Genomic DNA, 14,809 nt, shown 5'->3' with positions numbered 1-14,809 from the left:
TTCAAGATGGGCCGAATCTTACTCTTTAATGGGCCTGGGCCTGATAAGAAACATCCTCACGACTGTTGAGCCAACCACTTCACTCGCAGACGCAGTGTGTGTGATTCGTGGAGGAGAGTGACGATGGAGAATAATGACAAGAGATGGTCCCTCGCCGGAAAAACCGCTCTGGTAACCGGTGGTACTCGCGGAATCGGGTATAGCATCAATTTAGATCCGATTCTTAATTTCGATTTGAGTTTTTTTTTTTTTTTTTGCATGATTGATTGATTGATTGATAAACCTGTTAAGGCGAGCGGTCGTGGAGGAGCTAGCGAGATTCGGGGCAACGGTTCATACATGTTCAAGGAGCCAGGAGGAGCTCAAATCATGCTTGGATGATTGGAAGTCCAATGGTTTAGTGATAACCGGTTCGGTTTGCGATGCTTCGGTTAGGGATCAGAGGGAGAATTTGATCCAGGAGGTTTCGTCTGTCTTTAGCGGCAAGATTAACATCCTTGTAAGCTTCTTCTTCCACACATAAACTGATCTTGTAATCGTTTATTGCATTAGCTCAGCATCCTTACAAGTTCCTTATCCGACAGAAAAAAAAAACATTTTGTTGGTCCTAGCCTTGAACTGGTCGTTTTGCTTTGAATCAATAAATGTAACTTAAAAAGTTTATAGCTTCTTCTGTTAGACTCATTTAAGTTTCTATCTGTTAGTGAACATTACTGGCACAAGTTAGTGGTTTGAATCATTCTCTTAATCGCTTATTGCAATAGCTCAGCATCTTTATAAGTCTACAGAACAACCATCGAACCAATCTATTTGGTTGGTCCTAGCCTTGAACTGGTTGAGACTTTAGCTTTGTGTCATTTCAGTAAAGTGTAACTTAAGGCTTTTAGCCCTGATCATGTAAGTTTCCATTAGGGGTTTGAATCGTTCTCTTTACCCTTATGAAAGTTTTTCGATTTGATTTGATTTGTGTTCAGGTAAACAATGTTGGAACTAATTTAAGGAAGCCAACGGTCGAGTACACGAGTGAGGATTATGCTAAAATCATGTCGACCAACTTGGAATCCGCTTTCCATTTTTCCCAAATTGCACATCCTCTTCTAAAAGCATCTGGGGTTGGGAGCATTGTGTTCATCTCCTCTGTTGCTGGACTGGTGCATCTTAGTAGTGGATCTGTCTATGGTGCAACTAAAGGTGAGCCCGTCTTCTTCATTGATTCAGAGAAACCATTAATAAAGGAGGTTGAAGGTAGATGGGTTTGTTTTTCACAGGAGCACTTAATCAGCTTACAAGGAATCTAGCTTGCGAGTGGGCAGGAGACAACATTAGAACCAATTGTGTTGCGCCATGGTACATCAAGACCTCACTTGTGAAACCGGTATCTCTTCCTATACTCCCTAAAACAATGCATATGGAACACTGTTTCAGTTAGTAGAGATTGGCATATAAAGCAAACTGAAACAGAAACGTTTAAACTTTGCAGCTACTCGAGAAGAAAGGTTTTGAGGAGGCGATAGTTTCGCGTACCCCACTTGGGCGCGTTGGAGAACCAGAGGAAGTCTCGTCGCTGGTTGCTTTCCTCTGCCTTCCCGCAGCGTCTTACATCACCGGTCAGGTCATTTCTGTTGATGGAGGATTCACAGTCAACGGCTTCAGTTACACCATGTAACCAAAAACCTCTCATCGCAACTTTACTAATAATAAAAACAAGAACCCGTTCGTGTGGTTTCTTCCCATTAGTCTTTGTAACTAATAATATTCTCACATTTGCATTTTCAAAATCGTCATTAAATAAATCAATGCACAGTTATGCACCAGTTTGTGTATATACAGATACAAATGATGGAAAGAGAATGATTGAATGTTATAATTCAGGTACAGATTATGCTACTTATATAATAAAAAAAAGTGAGTATTGTAAAGTAAAATCACTAACACAGTCTTGAAATGTATGAGCATAACTACAGCAAATAAAGTAACTTGGTCAAGTATGTCTGCATCATCAGACCATGGTTACTTGACAACATGATGGCTGCTCGGTTTGCTTCTACATTCTGTAGTAACCTGTGACTTAAAGTTCACTGTAGTTTCGCCATACAGCTCGAAACTCTTCACGGAATGTGTTTAAGCGTGCCTTGAGATTCGGTGTTCTCACGCTTGCATGAACTATAACCACTGTTGAGAGAGAACATCTCATGTCAAAAACAAAACTCCATCAAAGGACATAACAAGTGGAATAACTTACCGAAGAGGGAAGTGAGAAATGCATAGAGGACCCACAACAAGCCGCAGGAAGAGAACCACATGACAAGACTGGCTATAATACATAAGCAAATCAAGACAAGATCAGTTTTGTTAGCATTAATAATACATATCAAGGGATGGTGAGTATTCAAGTTACCTGTTAGGAAAATAACGACGAATACCCATCGTGGTTTCCCACAAACGTATACTGTCTTTCTTGCTGCTGATCTCCCACGGATGACAGGCCTGTAAGTGCCCACAATATATAGAGTTGTCCAAGAGCTCTCTTTATATTTTCAATGGCAAATAACTAAGAAAGAAACTCACATGTGGGGAGGCCTCATTTTTGCGGCCATGTGTGGAGAGAAAAGCCTAATAGTCCTTATAAACTTCTCATTAAAAGTAGCCGCAAAACTGCAAAAGACACAACACCTTTAAGCTTCAACACCCAATAGATTCTGCTAGGCAGAACACTAGCACCCAATAGATGGATGCCGGATAATAACATGAACAATCAAAACCGGGATGAAACACTCAGATATGAACGAACTAAGACCATAAAACCTCTCAAATCTTATACTCAAAAGTCCAGTTCAAGAGCAAACATTGAAGACAAAGGAGCCTATCATCCTCGAATCTATGCATATACCAATTAGAAAAGCCACCTAGAAACACCATAAAACTTATCTATTTCAAGAGGCAACCATTGTATACAAAGAAGCCTAGCATTTGCCGTGAAGCCACAATCGTATAGCAAAGCAGAGAGATATAAGTAGAAACTAATACAAATCAATTACCTGTCGTTAAGGAAAGCTATGCTTAAAGCCGTAAAAACAGTACCCACAATAGCCAATGGTCTTGTAATCAACGCAAGACCTGAGTCAACACAAACAAAAAAACATCTATCAACAAGATCTTCAATTAAAACCCAAAAAGACAAGATTTTTTACACTAACCCAGAACGAAAATCACCAGGATAAAGTAATTCGTCCGGTAGCTGCAAACATAAACGAAGATCATAAGACCAAAATCAAAAAGCTCAGAATTTGAAGATAGAGGAAGAGTGAAAAATGATTACTAGTAGAGATTGCATTTGAGACGGCTCTTCCACTTGGAGAACGAGCGAGGGAACGCGAATCTAGAGAAGAACTCTCCCAAGGAACGAGGAGGCGTCGACCATTCGACTTCTCTTAGGGCCTCGATCACATCCTCTGCTGCTACGTTGTCCCAATCCATACCCCCCTCGATTAATCGGAAACTGAGAACGGCGCAAGATTGAAATCGATTTCAGCTCCGACGACGGAGAAAAACCAAAGCTCACCGATGAGTTTTCGGATTCGAATTTGATTTCGATTCGTTTAATCAAAGCTTTTTGTTTTCGCCCTAGGGTCAATCGTGCCCCCACACCTACGTGTAGTTCTGATGACGTGGCAAATTGTGGGGGAAAAAAGATAATAAAAAGAGTAATAAATGTCTGAGACTGGTTTTGAACCAGGGCCTGAGACTAACGTGATAACCGAGTACACCACCCAAACGATATTGTTTTCGAACTATTGTCCGTCGTCCCCACCTACGTGTAGTTCTAGTCACAAGGCAAACTTTAGGGGAAAAATACTAAAAAAAAAGAAAAATGAGTGTCTGAGCCCGGGTTCGAACCGGGGGCCTCTAGTGTGTGAGACTAGCGTGATAACCGACTACACCACCCAGACGCTTTGTTTGAATTGTGGTCTTCTTTGTCAACCTGCCGAGAATGATTAACGAAGAGTAGTAGTAGTGCAACGTAGATAACAGAATGTTTGCTGTTTCGTTTGTAACTCGTACCACATCGTGCCGTTTTGAGCTCCGCGTTTCTCTGTTACCTCACTACGGCTCTACCACCAACCACAACTTGCATCTCGCTCTCTCATATTCTCTTTTCCGAGAATCTCGGAGTATTTTCGTTTTCATATTCACTTTTAGCGTTTCAGATTCGTTTCGTTAAGAAACCAGATCGACATGGCAGCTGCTTCAGGTTTAGCTTCATCGTCACTCGATACAAGTAAACTGATGATATTCTTTGGATCGAGCTCACTTTTTTTTTTTTAAGTTACAGGAGATTCGTATGAGGAAGCGTTGGCTGCTTTATCTTCTTTGATAACGAAACGAAGTCGTGCTGATAAGAGCAACAAAGGGGATCGCTTCGAGCTTGTCTTTGATTATCTTAAGGTCTTTCCCTATTCTTTACCTTTTTTTTTGTTCTGCACCTTTTGTTTTTCTCTGCTTAGGCTTTTTCGTAATCTGTTTGCAGCTACTTGACCTGGAAGAAGACATGTTAAAGATGAAAGTTATCCATGTAGCTGGAACCAAAGGCAAGGTAATAACAACAACTTCCACTTGTGGAGATGTTTTGTAATATAACAGCAAGTACTTTTTTGTCATAAGGAGTTTGTTTATCTGTTTTGCTTCATGCAAGTCTATCTTAGTCATTGTTCGAAAAAATAGCTAGGTAGACGCCTTATAGAAGATTATTGTTTAGACAAATGTCATTTTTGAACTTCTAAATCGATTCTGTAAAAAAAAATTCAGTTTGAAAAAATCGTTTCATTCAGACTAATTTTTGAACACCTAGACCAATTTTTAAACGCCTAGACCAATGTTTAGAACACTGATGAAACTGTTTTATTGTTTGAACGGTTAATTACTATTTGTCATTAGGAGTTTGTTTATGTATTTGTCTGAATGGTGGTTGATTACTATTTGATTCAAGCCTTCAGTGAACTTTTTTTTATCAAAGTGTTTTATTGTCTGCATGGTTGATTACTTTCTGATCCAGCTGATAACGTTATCCTCTTTTCTTTTTATTTTGGCCTGAAGGGATCCACATGTGCCTTTACTGAGTCTATTTTACGAAGCTATGGCTTCCGAACTGGACTCTTCACTTCACCACACCTCATTGATGTCCGTGAAAGATTTCGCTTAGACGGGTAAGTTTATCTATGCTTTTTTAAATATTTTGAGAAAGAAAATTTAGATATGTGCTTATAGAAGCAGAAACCTGATTGCAAACAATACCTCGTTGGCATAATCATTTATTTTTGTTTGTTGAAAACATACTAGTTTTGGCATATGGTTAAATACTCTGTTTTTATTTCTCAATGTAACGTTCATATATCCATAATCAGCAAACGAAGCAATGAATATTCTTCTTTACTGAAAATTGCTCTGTTTCGGTATAGTTGATGTGTTTCATTTGTGCAGTAAGGACATTAGCGAGGAGAAATTTTTGGTCTATTTCTGGTGGTGCTATAACAGGCTTAAGGTATGGTGTCAGTGTGCATAGATTCAAATGAAGATAAAATGTTTGTTGACTATTTGATTTGCAGGAGAGAACTAACGAGGAGATACCAATGCCTACATATTTCCGCTTCCTTGCATTGCTAGCTTTTAAAATTTTTGCTGCAGAAGAGGTTTGATATGCCAATCTTGTACCTTTATTTGAGTAGTTTCTTACAAGTTACATGATAGAGGTGAAACCTCTACTATTTATTAATACTTCTCTTTGCTTCCTTATGCAGGTAGATGCTGCTATATTGGAGGTAGGATTAGGTGGGAAGTTCGATGCCACCAATGCGGTAAGTTTCACCTCTTTCTCGTGCTATTTTCCCTAATAAGATGTATCCCTTTTGACCTAACAACTAGGTTAGCGTTCATAAGACAACTACCATAGATAGGATCGGAACCATATTTTTAGTTATTAGACACTAAATTTTGTAATGATATCATCAAAATACTCCAAATTGTTGGTAGTAGTCTTATGTTTTAACTAAATAAGTTCTCATGGGGGGTTCACTGGTGACATGTTACAGGTTCAGAAACCTGTGGTGTGTGGTATTTCTTCACTTGGATATGACCACATGGAAATTCTAGGTTTGTAATTGGAATCCTCTTATTCATATGGCATACCAATGCTGCTATGGAAATGTTTTCATTGCATGTCAAGCATATTTTTGAGTTTTATTTGCTTTTTAATTTTATGCCATGACTTGTTTCTTCTCTTTGGGATGCATCTTAGGTGATACACTTGGCAAAATTGCTGGTGAGAAGGCTGGAATTTTCAAGGTGGCTTTTAACTCTTGTCTATATATCTTTAAAATGAATCATTCCTTTTTTGTAACTTAGTAATACTCTCCATAGTTAGCCTAATCTTCCTTGTTCATATTTTAGCTTGGAGTTCCAGCTTTCACAGTACCTCAACCTGATGAAGCCATGCGTGTCCTTGAAGAGAAAGCCTCCAAATTAGATGTAGGCCTAATTTTAATAGCTAAACTCTTAACATTTAAACCAAAAAAAATGGCAGAAAATGTTTGTGCTACTTGGTTGATTGTAGTATTATAGGTTTATCATTCTTGTATGCATCAACAATTAGGTTCATTAGTTTTTGGATAAGCTTTTTAATATTGTATTTCCAGGTGAATCTCGAAGTGGTGCAACCACTAACCGCAAGGCAGTTAAGTGGTCAGAAACTTGGGATTGATGGGGAGCACCAATATCTCAATGCCCATTTAGCAGTTTCCCTTGCCTCTACCTGGCTTCAGCAAATTGGTAAACTTGAAGTTCCCAGTCTGACTCAGATGGTAAGCCTGCTCTTTCTCGCCCTTTGTTTACTTTTTTAGCCTGCATCTAGGTCCTTCTCTCGTTTCTGAAAGGTGGTCCTTCTTTTGTGTCAAAGAGTATTCTGCCTGAGAAATTCATCAAAGGGTTAGCTACAACGAGTTTGCAAGGACGAGCACAGGTTGTCCCTGATCAATTTATTGAAACTAGGACTTCAGGAGATGTAGTATTTTATCTGGATGGAGCTCATAGTCCAGAAAGCATGGAAGTATGCGCTAAATGGTTTTCTTTGGCGGTTAAGGGAGACAACAAGTCAGAGCGTTCTGAACATTTGGTTAATGGCTCATCTCATGGTAAATGGTCAGGAGAAGAAAACTGCCAACAGGTAAGTGGACGAGTTTCTTGTTTTTTCTCTGCGCATATTTGAACGAGAGATCATATGGCTACTTTGCAGATATTGCTATTCAACTGCATGTCAGTTCGGGACCCAAATCTGCTGCTTCCACATCTAAGGAATACAAGCGCAAACTATGGTAATTTTTTTAGCCTTGTGCTGCCTTAGTGTAAACAAACTTTTAGAAACAGAGTTGTTCAAAAGACAGAAATGAAGTTGAATATAGTAGTTAATGTGTAGGTGTCCATTTCAACAAGGCATTGTTTGTACCAAACATGTCGGTGTATCACAAGGTTGGTACATCAGCGGATTTGCCTGAGAATGATCCACATGTTGACTTGTCATGGCAGTTGACACTCCAAGAAGTGTGGGAACGCCTTGTCCATAATGAAAGAGGTATATATATAGTAGAAACAAATGTCTTCATTCTGATCCATATCTCAATTTAGTCTTTATTTTAATTCTTGGAACGCAGAAGGAGAAGAAAGTGAAAGTATAAAAAGTGAGGTGTTTACTTCACTACCGATGGCAATAAAATGGCTAAGGGATAGTGTACATGAGAGTAGCTCAGCCACACGTTTCCAAGTATAACCTAAACCCTTTTCTTATTGAATATGTTCGTCTCACAACTTGATAATACTAGAAGGGTTCTAAGGACTGTGTATGTGTGTGTGCAGGTTCTTGTAACTGGTTCCTTACATCTTGTAGGTGATGTACTGAGATTAATCAGAAAATGAAGGGTTGAATACACCAACACTAAATCACAATATATTGTGCGATTTTGATTTTTCTTTCAACATAGATTAACAAAAGCATATAACCAAAGGCAAAATGTTGTTTCAAAGAGCCAGATTCACAAGTGCTACACTACTAGCTTTTGATTTATTTCTTTCAGATTTAGAAATCAATTGAAACGCAATGTCCCCAATGGTTGATGTGGTTTGAAAATAATCTGAGCTGGGTGAAAACACATTAATAATCATATGATATATCGGCGTAACATGAAGGGAATGAAATCCACAAAACTATTGAACACACAAACCTCAGCAGTAGAGACTCATTGAACACACAAACCTCAACAATGAAATCCACACAACAATTGTAAGTTTTTTTTTTTGTTTTAACATAAAACTTTTATACTTTCAAGGGCTTCAAAATGTGTATTATATGCTTGATTATTAAAGTCTATAATGTGGTATCATGTCGGTTTTTATTGATGGTTAGAGATATTGTGTTTAGTTTTCTAATTAACTGATTTAACAATACTGAATTTTTCCTTTTTATTTTCTGAAATTTTCCTTTTTATTTTCAGATTTTTTTTTCTAAAATTTAAGATGATTTTTTTTTATAAATACGACTCTGTTTTATAGAAAGGCTGTTTTATTATGCAAGATCAAAGGTTTTTTAAGCTTTTTGTGTTCAACTTGAACTTTTAAACTTTCAAAAAGTTTTTTGGGAGATTCTGTTTAATTAGTATGATTGATTATAGAAGCTAATATAAGTGTATTTTAATGATGTGAAAACAATTTGAGTACGGTGTCTTGTCAGTTTTCATTAATCGTTAGAGATAATAATCGAGTATGGTTTCATTGTTCTATTTTTAAGGTCAAAGCTTAATATTCGAGATAATAACACCTTGATATATGGGTTTTCCTCTTTTATGATTTCTTTAGCCTTGAAGTCACTTTGAATTTAGTCATTAGTATTACCAAAGACGTTTATGATCTCTCTGTTTACAGATGATTAAGCATAGAAACCCTCGGGTAGGTTAAATTCACATGTTATATTGCATGAGATGAAACTAACATTAAACGTCTAAGATGATAGTTAGTGTTTTTAAACTAACAATTAATGAGAGAAGAATACTCATAGCCATTTCTGTGCTTTCTTTTGTCCTGCCAGCATGTGAAAGCCATTTATGTTCATTTGATGTTGGTATGTATGCATGCGTTTACAAATTACAACATGTCTGGGTGGAATATCAATATATCCGCCCAAATCATTTTGATTCTTATATATAATTATATATCCAAAAGTAACTATTATACGGCGAATCCTGCTAGATCTGGAGAAGATAAAATGTAAATCAAAGAGAAGATAAAAGTGGAATATGCCTAACTGTTTCAGCTTGTTTTGCAAGCCCTCCTTTAAATTTGGAATAAATCAATGTATGAGATCTAATTTTGATATGATTATAACTTCACTTGACCGCCAAAATCTACAGATATATACTTGGCTTAGATAGGAATATCTGGTAAAAAGATCAAATACATCTTTACTGGTTAATACTATAGCTAGATACCAAAATATCAATTAAAGGAGTATAATGTGCTATATATAATTAGTCTACGAATGAATGTGAAATAGATTCCATATCTTATGATTATTCATATTCTTATTTATATTTATATTCTTATCCATATATTTATATTCATATTCTTATTTTCGACCAAAAAAATGTTGTAAGTCTTACAACAATCCATCTCCTACATTGGATCAAAACTAATTATTTAGGTCAAAACTTAATATTCGAGATTTGAATATGTCCGTGAATAACCCTTTACTCCATACTCCAAAATAATGTTATTCAAAACTAAAAAATATTATATAGAAGAAAAAGCTACACATTAAAGAAAAAGTCGATTTGAGTTACATGCATGATCGAATTATCATAGCATTTAATATAACAATTGAAGGAAATGGAGATTTGAGTGTGCATGTATATGCCAAAGATCAACACGAGTTTTTGTTTTTCATGTGTATAAAGTGAAGAGAAGCAGTCAGGTCAAGAACTTATCCAAATGACATACACAGAGGGTGAATTAAATGTAGAAGAAGCAAAGTTTATCCACAGCATCTGTAAGAAAAGACACGTGGCAGAGTGGAGAGAGCTGAAGCCGGCGGCAGAGCCACGTGGGGATCACGTGAACCCATCTCCTTTCTCATCAGAAGTTGGTTATATAACAGACCGTTGGGGAGTTAGGGCAAAACAAATAAGAAAAAAACTAAAGTCATCATTAATTAAACTATACATTATCCATTTCTCTCTTACTAGTTCTCTCTCTCACTCAACAAATCAACATCCTTCTCTCTGTCAAGAAAACTCATTGTAATTAAAATTTAGTTAATTAGTCACTAGTTACTACATATATTGACCATTTATGGACATCAAGAAAACCAAAGCTCCTTCCTCATCTTCTTCACCCTCTTCGTTTGATCATTTGTTTGGTCCGAGAGGGTCAGCTGCCTCTGCTTCTTCTGCTTCGTCTTGTTCAACTATACTCGACTCCATTTTCCCTCCTCCGGTAATCTATATACTTTACATATGTTAGTATGTGCATATAACATGTATATTTCGATGTTGTATAGAATTTAGTTGAAATTTTTTGATTTTACATATCCATAACAACTCTATTAATAAAACAGAAATATGATGCACTTTATGTAGATTTTCTGGAAATCAATTGTAATAGATAATTAAGGCTATAGTTCAAAAAAAAAGATAATTAAGGCTTTTCATACAAAGTCATAAAGAATTTTTCTTACTAGCTACACGACAAGTAAGCATAGAAATTATCACATTCATGCATGGATATATCCTCCTATGGATACATATAATATACCATGTGTCGGTGTATGTAATGCATATGTGGTCCGGAGTTTTTTTTTTTTATAATTGAGTTTGCAAATTTGAACCCATTCTATAATGCAGGTAGCAGGCAAGAAGGGAAATCACACTAGTATCATTTCTCAAACCACTGGTAATCTAGGTTTCTTTTGTAAAAAACATACACTGATTTTTCATTTTCTGTTATTGTTAGAATAATAAAATGGTAAAATCAGTTCATATACCTATAATAATGTATAGTTTTATTCAGAAAAAGTCACTTATTACTTATTAGTCTTCAAAAATACTATTCTAGTTGAAGTGTAGTGTGTATATTGAATCAAGACCGTGGGGATGATTGCATCAAACGATTGCTTAGTCTATAGTGATTCAAACTTTATACAATTTGATGAAGTTAAAAAATTCGAATATGATATATCATATAAGTTTTTTCGGGTGTGTGTTTCCAAAGATGAGAGAAGCAGTCATGAAAGAAGAGAAGCTTCGTATTTCAGCTCATCCATCTACTACGGAGGCCAGCAACACTATTCACCTCCACGAGCTCATGATGCCTCCTCCACTTCTCCATCACATCATCACCCCAAAGAAACTGATGATCGCACTGACACAACCGCCTCTGCTTCCAGAGGAAATTGGTGGAAAGGTATATACCGTTTTCATACCTTCTAGTAGTCTCTATTCCATAATAACTACATCAACTTATCAATAGATTGTTTCATGTGTCAGGTTCCTTGTATTACTAAGACCAACCTATAACTACTCCAACTGATGGCCATATAAATCAACGTGACTTTGCTGTGCGATCTTTTTGGGTTTTGTTTTTATGTTTTTTTTTGTAATTATACAATGCTGGGGATTAGTACGTTGGTTTAAGAGAGCAACTAATGAACCACATGTACCACAAATGTATGGCACAAACCCAGTAAATAAAATACTCAGAATCTTAATAACAAGTTATATTCTTCATGATCGATAATTGTGTTTAATCAAATTTTATCATCAAAACAAAGTAATACACATGTGTAACATTCTAGACTGGTTTTGAAGAACATCTATCGCTCTCTATCTGCTACTTTAAATCAGAGTATTTTTCTGTTTCTGTTAGGATGTAAATAAATATGTAAGATTTTATTGATTTAAGTTTTCGAGTAATTGAATTAGGAGGGAGCCAGCACCATCAGAAACAGAGCCGCAAAGAAAAACACATATACGAGTGTACCGGATAAACCGAACTAAACCAATACCGGATCCAATAGCGTCATGCCGCGGGATTATTTAAAAACCAAGTTTAGATTCGGACCGAACCAATCATTTCTCAGCAAAGCTTCTTGTCCTAGAACCCTGGAACTCCTTCACAGTTCCAGTTCGTTCTTCGACCAATATGGAGGAGGATCGTGTCTTCTCTACCGTTCACTCCACGGTTTTCAAGGAATCCGAACCGTTAGAAGGCAAGTGCGACAAAATCGAAGGATACGATTTTAATCAAGGAGTCAATTACCCTAAGCTTCTCCGATCAATGCTCACCACAGGATTCCAAGCCTCGAATCTCGGCGAAGCTATTGATATCGTCAATAAAATGGTTTCGAGAAAACTTCAAATTTTTTTTTTTACTTTTGACATTGACCTAACATGATGGGGTTTGAATTGTATTTTGAAGCTAGACTGGAGACTTGCTGATGAAGATACGGTAGCTGAAGAGGAAAAGGAGTCCGTGAGGTGTAAGATATTTCTGGGATTCACTTCGAATCTTGTTTCTTCTGGTGTTAGAGAGACAATTCGATATCTTGTTCAGCATCATATGGTTAGTGATCTGTTTATGGATATTAACTATTGAGCTTTGGCAGGAGTCTATTCCTATATAATAATCATAATTTTTTGGAAGTAAAGCTAATGTTTCAAGCCAAAGCTCAATAGTTTGTTCAAAAAAAAAAAACTATTGAGTTTTGGCTAACATTAGCCTTACCTCTAAAAAATTATGATTTTTATATAGGAATAGACTCCTGCTATTTTTTTATTTATTTATTAAAGTTCTTAAAATATATATTCATAGCCTGGAAAATTTTAAGATCCGGCTCTGGCTTTGGCTTTAATCAGGACCGAATCTTAGCACAACCGTTTGAAACATTAGCATTGACTTCCAAAAATTATGATTTTTAGACTGATTTAGGAATTTTTTATTTATTTATTAAATTTTAAAAAAAATATGTTTATAGCCTCCGAAATCTCAGATTCGACTCTGGCTTTAATAATTTTGTTTACTTAAAAGTTGCTGATTGATTATGCAAGGTTGATGTTATAGTCACAACAACTGGTGGTGTAGAGGAAGATCTCATAAAATGCCTTGCACCTACATATAAAGGTGACTTCTCTCTACCAGGTGCTTATCTGCGTTCAAAGGGACTAAACCGAATCGGGAACTTGCTGGTTCCTAATGATAACTACTGCAAGTTTGAGGATTGGATCATTCCCATCTTTGATGAGATGCTCAAGGAACAGAAACAAGAGGTATCCGTTTTGCTTGTAACCAAATGTAACGAGAGGAGATAATGAAACCTTCTTTCTTTTTTCATTGTAGAATGTGTTGTGGACACCTTCTAAACTGTTAGCACGGCTGGGAAAAGAAATAAACAATGAGAGTTCATACCTTTATTGGGCTTACAAGGTAACATCAAAACTAAACCTTTGAAGTAATTTTATTTTGCATGGTTTATTGAAATTTTCCAGCGTCTTGTGGTGTGTTTGTAGATGAACATTCCAGTGTTCTGCCCGGGGCTAACAGATGGTTCTCTCGGCGATATGCTTTATTTTCACTCCTTTCGCACCTCTGGCCTTGTCATCGACGTAGTGCAAGGTACCTTCTTTAACTCAATGAGGCAATGCCATAGAATATTACAAGATATGGTCCTCTAACCAGTTAATGTTTTATGAATTATGAATAGATATAAGATCTATGAATGGCGAAGCAGTACATGCAACTCCAAGAAAGACAGGGATGATCATTCTTGGAGGGGGCTTGCCGAAGCACCACATATGTAATGCCAACATGATGCGTAACGGTGCGGATTACGCTGTGTTCATAAACACAGGGCAAGAGTTTGATGGGAGCGACTCAGGTGCACGCCCTGATGAAGCAGTGTCCTGGGGTAAAATAAGAGGATCTGCTAAAACTGTCAAGGTCTGTTTCAAAATTTTCTTTGATCTCTCATCACATCTACACTATGTTGTTCTAGAGTTACATTTTTTTTTTATGATGGATCATTCTTGTAGGTGCACTGTGATGCTACCATAGCTTTCCCTTTGTTGGTTGCTGAAACATTTGCCTCAAAGAGAGAACAAACCTGTGAGCCCAAGACCTAAGCATTCAACAATTTTTTTTAAGTTCAAAAAAAAAAAGACCTAAGCACTCAGATTGTATTTGATTAACATTTTATTTCATTTTAAGTGTCGTTTTATATTTTTAATGCATAAGTTTTGTTAAATTTTCTAGTTTTATCCTTATTGTTTTTATTTTATTAATGTTGCTGAAATATATTTATTAACATATCTATTATACCTTTTAGTTATACAAGAAAAAAACAAACTAAAGAAAAATAGTTAAAAAAAAACAAACAAAATCTTATTGATTATATGCTTTTAATATTGTTGTTGCAAATAATATTATTTGGAAACTGAAGGTGGATATTTTTCTTATGGTTATACTAGATTTCTAGTTTGTACTTAGGTTCATGAGAGGACAAAGATTCTTTATGTCTCATAAAGAATATCCATTGATCATTATGACATTCAATGATTTGAGTTTTTCAACTTGGAGTTCAATGATTCATTATTGCTTCTTCTATTCAATCCAGATTTTTTTCATGATACCTAGTTGTTAAAGTTTTCATTTCCTTGATTGTCGGCAAAAAGATCTTTCAATCATCCAAAAGTCCTCTTGGTCTAGCTGACCTACCTTCAAC

At 36.3% G+C, this 14,809-nt stretch overlaps 5 protein-coding genes and 1 non-coding gene across 11 annotated transcripts; 4 read left to right on the top strand and 2 right to left on the bottom strand.

The window, feature by feature from the left end:
• Positions 1-44: 44 nt before the first annotated feature.
• On the top strand, positions 45-1,875 carry LOC103850607 (tropinone reductase homolog At5g06060). The gene is made up of 5 exons (XM_009127384.2): positions 45-197; positions 292-499; positions 975-1,191; positions 1,269-1,375; positions 1,481-1,875. Exons 1-5 carry the CDS (start codon positions 124-126, stop codon positions 1,664-1,666), a joined length of 792 nt encoding a protein of 263 aa, XP_009125632.1. The 5' UTR covers positions 45-123; the 3' UTR covers positions 1,667-1,875.
• On the bottom strand, positions 1,838-3,721 carry LOC103850605 (PRA1 family protein A2). Of its 2 annotated transcripts, none has more exons than XM_033285832.1 (7): positions 3,320-3,721; positions 3,198-3,238; positions 3,039-3,117; positions 2,569-2,655; positions 2,399-2,487; positions 2,247-2,314; positions 1,838-2,176 (listed from the first exon to the last, which is right to left on the bottom strand). In XM_033285832.1, the coding sequence occupies exons 1-7, from the start codon at positions 3,475-3,477 to the stop codon at positions 2,069-2,071; spliced, it is 630 nt and encodes a 209-aa protein (XP_033141723.1). In that variant the 5' UTR covers positions 3,478-3,721; the 3' UTR covers positions 1,838-2,068. The 2 variants fall into 2 exon arrangements, with proteins under 2 accessions (XP_033141723.1, XP_009125625.1); XM_009127377.3 differs by having other exon boundaries at positions 1,838-2,172; positions 2,243-2,314; positions 3,320-3,675.
• A 155-nt stretch (positions 3,722-3,876) lies between these two features.
• TRNAV-CAC lies at positions 3,877-3,950 on the bottom strand. The gene has a single exon. It is a non-coding gene; the product is annotated as a tRNA-Val (tRNA).
• Position 3,951: 1 nt separating this feature from the next.
• Positions 3,952-8,144, top strand: LOC103850603 (folylpolyglutamate synthase). Of its 4 annotated transcripts, none has more exons than XM_009127374.3 (16): positions 3,952-4,252; positions 4,334-4,446; positions 4,529-4,594; positions 5,095-5,204; positions 5,479-5,539; positions 5,604-5,687; positions 5,796-5,852; positions 6,087-6,147; positions 6,293-6,339; positions 6,445-6,522; positions 6,690-6,854; positions 6,950-7,216; positions 7,286-7,364; positions 7,466-7,621; positions 7,701-7,810; positions 7,903-8,144. In XM_009127374.3, the coding sequence occupies exons 1-16, from the start codon at positions 4,237-4,239 to the stop codon at positions 7,960-7,962; spliced, it is 1,530 nt and encodes a 509-aa protein (XP_009125622.2). In that variant the 5' UTR covers positions 3,952-4,236; the 3' UTR covers positions 7,963-8,144. The 4 variants fall into 4 exon arrangements, with proteins under 4 accessions (XP_009125622.2, XP_033141720.1, XP_009125621.2 ...); XM_033285829.1 differs by having other exon boundaries at positions 4,328-4,446; positions 7,704-7,810; XM_009127373.3 differs by having other exon boundaries at positions 4,328-4,446.
• A 243-nt stretch (positions 8,145-8,387) lies between these two features.
• On the top strand, positions 8,388-11,806 carry LOC103850602. Its single transcript, XM_009127372.3, has 4 exons — positions 8,388-10,530; positions 10,938-10,986; positions 11,305-11,496; positions 11,580-11,806. The coding sequence occupies exons 1-4, from the start codon at positions 10,387-10,389 to the stop codon at positions 11,594-11,596; spliced, it is 402 nt and encodes a 133-aa protein (XP_009125620.1). The 5' UTR covers positions 8,388-10,386; the 3' UTR covers positions 11,597-11,806.
• A 261-nt stretch (positions 11,807-12,067) lies between these two features.
• Positions 12,068-14,446, top strand: LOC103850601 (deoxyhypusine synthase-like). Of its 2 annotated transcripts, XM_009127371.2 has the most exons (7): positions 12,068-12,432; positions 12,511-12,654; positions 13,140-13,358; positions 13,429-13,515; positions 13,599-13,704; positions 13,793-14,028; positions 14,121-14,446. In XM_009127371.2, the coding sequence occupies exons 1-7, from the start codon at positions 12,235-12,237 to the stop codon at positions 14,208-14,210; spliced, it is 1,080 nt and encodes a 359-aa protein (XP_009125619.1). In that variant the 5' UTR covers positions 12,068-12,234; the 3' UTR covers positions 14,211-14,446. The 2 variants fall into 2 exon arrangements, with proteins under 2 accessions (XP_009125619.1, XP_033141722.1); XM_033285831.1 differs by having other exon boundaries at positions 13,793-14,446.
• The last annotated feature ends 363 nt before the right edge of the window (positions 14,447-14,809 follow it).

Source organism: Brassica rapa, chromosome A02 (genome assembly GCF_000309985.2).
Source record: "Brassica rapa cultivar Chiifu-401-42 chromosome A02, CAAS_Brap_v3.01, whole genome shotgun sequence".
Taxonomy (NCBI): Eukaryota; Viridiplantae; Streptophyta; class Magnoliopsida; order Brassicales; family Brassicaceae; genus Brassica; species Brassica rapa.
This window is presented reverse-complemented; position numbering and strand designations above follow the sequence as displayed.